The sequence below is a fragment of the Tupaia chinensis genome, unplaced genomic scaffold (genome assembly GCF_000334495.1).
Source record: "Tupaia chinensis unplaced genomic scaffold, TupChi_1.0 Scaffold000146_1, whole genome shotgun sequence".
Taxonomy (NCBI): domain Eukaryota; kingdom Metazoa; phylum Chordata; class Mammalia; order Scandentia; family Tupaiidae; genus Tupaia; species Tupaia belangeri.
The window spans coordinates 5,398,416-5,402,979 of NW_006159616.1; the positions used below are offsets into that span (position 1 = coordinate 5,398,416).

The following is a 4,564-nucleotide window of genomic DNA, read 5'->3' on the forward strand; positions in this document are numbered from 1 at the left end:
CGAAGCCCCCTTCCAAGAGGCTCTGGTACGTGTAGGGTGGGCCCAGGTCCCTGTGGGAGGCCTTGTACCGAATCTGAACTCCACAGGGCGTGGACTCGAAGGCAAAGGGCTGACGCCATGGGCAGCAAAGGCTCGCCCAGCAGCAGAGGTCCTGGTTCTGAAATCTCTCAGGAGCCTGCCTTATGCCTCTGGACTCTTGTTCCCGAAGATTTCATCCCCTCCTCATCTCATCTAACCAACTAATGAGGAAACTGCAAGGTTCTGCGGCTCCCAGGCCCAAGATGAGCTGGGAAAAGCTGGAACTGGGGTTTCAGTCCAAGAGCCCCCTGCTTCCAGATGCCTGAGATGGGTCCCTGGACCCTGGGCAGTGCTTGGTGGGCGAGTCTCCCTGCCCCCACAGCTCCCCTAAGCGCGTACCCTGTCAAGCCTCTTCCTGGCTTTCCCAGTTTCCCTGCCTAGGCTAGACGTCTCCTCTACACCAGCAGAGGTTGTGAGATTGGTCCTGAATTCTTCTGGATTCCTGGGTCAAGGCAAGGCTGTCACCGTGCCGACTCCCCTCCCAGGGCGAGGGTTGCCTCTGCTGCAGTGTCTCTGGGAGATTCTGATGCTGAGCCAGGCCCCCCTTGGAGGTCCAGTTCCCAGTACTTCCAGGTCCAGGCCCGAAGCTTCACTCCACCTCTGGCCCGGGCACCCGCTGGAGCCACGTCCAAAGGGCACCAGGGCCTCCTCTCGGGCATTGCCCTCTGCTGGGTGCCCATGTGCTCTCTTCCGGGCGAGCCTCTATCCCCACCCCAAGATGGCACAGAGGTCACTGTAGGATCTGGCCGGGGAAGGACTACAGGCTGACCGGAAACTTTCCTGGTGGGAGGAGGGGACTCCAAGGGGTCACCCTGGTCCCTAACCACGGATGAATGGCTGGATACCTCCAGAGGGCCGGTGATGAGAAGGGACCCTGGGGGGATGAGGGGGTGGAGGCCGGGTGGCTCAGGGGTCAGGGAGGGTCGGGCCAAGACTTGGGCTGGGGCAAGCCGCCCAGGAGCCCTAGTAGGCCTGGCCGGTTTCCACGGGCAGGAGTCCCAGCACGGCGGAGTGCTCCCCGAGCTTCATGCGGCGCTGCGTGGACAGGCTCACGTTTTTGGCCAGGTAATCCACAGCGGCTGGAAAAAAAAAAAAGGGAGAAAGTCCTAGAAACGAGGTTCTCTTTGTTCTTCCGCATGCTCCCATTCTCCGTGCACTCACCCAGCCAGCCACCTCCTCCTGGGGCACCTTCTCGGCTCCTCCAGTCTCAGCAAACACGCTTGGTACCCGTGCCTCTGTGGCTCTGCGGGGAGGCTCGGGCGGGGAGGGATTAATCCCCTTTCTAATAAGCCTTCCACACCTGTGAGGCTGCCTGCTGAGTCCCCGAGTCCAGGTAATAACCAGGGCAAGGTCCTCATGCCTTCTCTGGTCTCTGGGCCCAGCTCACGGATCAGGTAAAGGCAGACTCTTGCTCAAACGCCAGAGCAGCTCTTGTAGGGAGCAGAGGGGTCTGAGCAGGAGACAAGACACCAACATGCAGGCAGCGGAGCTCCAGGCCTGTCAGCTCTGGCCACCCAGAGGGGAGACATGAGTGTCTGAGGCTGTGAGCGCGTGCAAGTGGCGTGTGCTTGTGTGAACGTGTGAGTGGTGGCAACGAGACTCTCCAGGAAGTCATAGTGGGCACACACGTGGAAGTCCACATGAGGGCAATACCTGCACATGCGTGCGTGCACACACGGGGTCATGGGCACCACTGTGGTGGATACGTAGTGAGAATGCCTGTGCGTGTGCAGGTACTGTGTGTGAGTGAGTTCCAGCTGAGCCTGGTGCGTGCATATGCACACGTGCAGGTGTGACCACTGACTGGTGGGCACATACTTTCTGTCCTGCCCAAAGCTATGGCAGAAATCGCCTTGACCGAATGACTCGCCTGGCACAGGGCCAAAGCCTCCTAAGGACCACACTAGGGTGTGCAGCTGTGGCCCGCCCGACCCCTGGCCCTCTAGCAAGAGGAAGACGAGAAGAGCACTGCAGTGCCTGCCACCTGCTCTGCCACCTGCACCTGCCCTCCGGCGGGCCCTAGACACCCTCCTGCCGAGGGCAGGTGGTGGAGCCAGGAGGTGAGGGGCATGGCCTGATGGAGAGGCCAGGGAGGAGAGGTGGGCCATACCAATAACTGGGCCGCAGGAGGCCATGGTGCCGAGTGGTTGGACTCACTGAGGTCCATTTTTAGTGTGCGACACACTCACCTGTCTGAGCCTCTATCTGTAAAATGGGGACAATACCAGCACCTAGGCAGAAAAGCTGTCATGGAGGCTAATGAGAAAGTGCAGGCCCCAATGGTGCAGTGGTAAAATACACAGTACTCTCCAAGGCAATGCCACAAGGGAAGGTTCCCGGTTCAAAACCAGAGACCTCCCTGAGTGTGCCAGGCACGCGCATGCCCATGGTGTGAGGCTGGCTGAGACTGTTGGACTGCATGCCAAAGACCTACTGGGGGTACAATCTCTCTCTCCCAATTTCTCATTTACAGAAGAAATAGTAAAGTTTTTTTTTTTAATTGAGAATAGATGTAAGTGGTTAGTTAGCACTGCCTAACACATTGTGGGTTCAAAACAATGAGGTCCCAGGATTGAGGGGTCCCATTTAGTGGATGGGACAAGAAAGGAGCAGCAGACGAGGTGGCCTGCAATGGTCCCACCACCTGCTCATGTGGCCCTGGACAATCCTTTACCTCTCTTGACCTGCTTCCTCCTCTGTAAAAGAAGGGGGACAACCTTCCGCTTCCTCAAGGGCTGCTATTGCAGGGATCCAATGGGGTCACAACCTGGAAGGTGGTCGCACAGGGCTCAGCATGGCCCCTAGAGTCCAAAAGGAAGCACAAAGGCCCAACGGTCTCTTCGGCGTGCCAAGCCCCGTGCCCCTCAGCTTGCCAGGCTCTGAGGCAGGTGCCAAGGAAAGCTAAGCTTGTGTGGGGGCAGAGCTGAGCCCTGAGTGCTGCCAGTCCCGCCCTGAAGTCCCCCGGCCTCCAGGCTCCCAGCTGGTCCGGCAGAGGTGGTTGTGACACCTAGCCCTGCCTGGGCCTGCCCCTTCCCCTGGGTGGGCACGGGGATATCCTCAGCTCTGGCCACACCATCTCTGGACACTGGTGCCAGTGTCCTCTGGGCTCCAGGGTCTGCCCTGTCAGGAAGCCTCACTCTCAGAGGGATGAGAAGAGGAGGAGCCGTGTGCACAGAGAGCTGCTCTGGGCCGAGCTCTTTGAAGCGCTTGCTGTTCGTTGTTCATTCACTTCCCACCACTCGATGAAGTTGGTAGTGTGGGGTTGTCGGAAAAGTCCTGACGTATTTTTTCTATGTTCCTCTATGCAAAGAAGTATCGTGACTTCTCTGACAACCCAATATTAGTAGCCCCATTTTACAAAGGATACAACTGAGGCCCTAAGAAACTGTGTAACTTGAAGATCACGTGGTTCAAAAATTGAGGAGCCAGGATTCAAACCCAGGCAGTCTGTGCCAGCTCCTAACCACCCCGTGGGCTTCACCGGGCAACACCCTATAGAAGGGATAGCCCGTGGAGGTGCATAGCACTTCAGAGCGTAGAGGCGCTCCGCACCCCAACTGCACTGCACTTCTGCTCCAGCCACTGCGAGTGACGTGGTGTGGGCACCTGTCCAAGTCAGGTGACCTGCTCTGAGGTGCAGAGGCTGCTGTCTGGCCCTCCCCCCACACCAGGGCCAGTCTGATACCAGCCTCTCCAGCTACTCCTGTGGGTGGGGCTGAGAGTGCAGTCTGAAGGTCAAGGACGAGAGGAGCAGGTGAGCGCCCCCACCCCCCGTACTTCTGCGTGCTAGTTCTTCAGCCCCTCTGCTCTCACCGAGTATGGTTGCTCCACTCCACCAGTGTGGAAACCGAAGCACAGGAGCCCACATGGCTATGTGCTTCCTCCTTTCTAGCCTCTCCCAGTTACCAGCTCAGTACACAGTAGGAGCCTGCACTGCCCTGTCAAGGTGGCCAAGGAAACCCCAAGAAGCCAAACTCACCTGACTGGCAGCCAAGTTCAAGGGGACCCTGCCGGCCTTGGAGACTGCCTCTCCCTGGAGTGGAGTCGAGGAGCTGGCCAGAGCAGGGCTGTGACATTTCTCATTACAGCCTCTGTCACCGGTCTTCCCTGTCCCTCTGTCTCTCTGTGTCTCCCCTCCTCTGCCTCACGCCCGCACCCAGGTTCTAAACATCTCAAATTAGATTAATCGGGAGTTGGCAGGAGATGTGGCGGCGATGCCAACCAGTAAACAAATCGCAGCGGTCAGCGCTTCGTCAGCCTGCAGCCCCAGAGGGGGACCCTTCTGGACACAAATTCTTATTAGACTTGTCAGATCTATTAAAATTCTTTTCACACTTCTGCGTTCTATCAGCCCCATCATTAGTACAGCCCTGGCCTCTGGGAACACCAGGGCCATATTAATCTGCCGCATGCCCTGTCCCCGGCCCCCTGCCCCCACCCCCTCCAGGGACAGGGAGCGACAGACAGATGGATGGACAATGGCTGG

At 58.3% G+C, this 4,564-nt stretch overlaps 1 protein-coding gene across 1 annotated transcript in view; it reads right to left on the reverse strand.

Moving 5' to 3' along the window:
• Positions 1-1,041: 1,041 nt before the first annotated feature.
• PAX7 (paired box 7) overlaps positions 1,042-4,564 on the reverse strand; it is a gene marked incomplete at its 5' end in the record, with an annotated part of 111,347 nt that continues 107,824 nt past the window's right edge. Inside the window, one exon of the mRNA XM_027770669.1 lies at positions 1,042-1,157. Coding sequence (XP_027626470.1) covers positions 1,042-1,157 — 116 coding nt within the window. The remainder of the gene's footprint in view (positions 1,158-4,564) is intronic.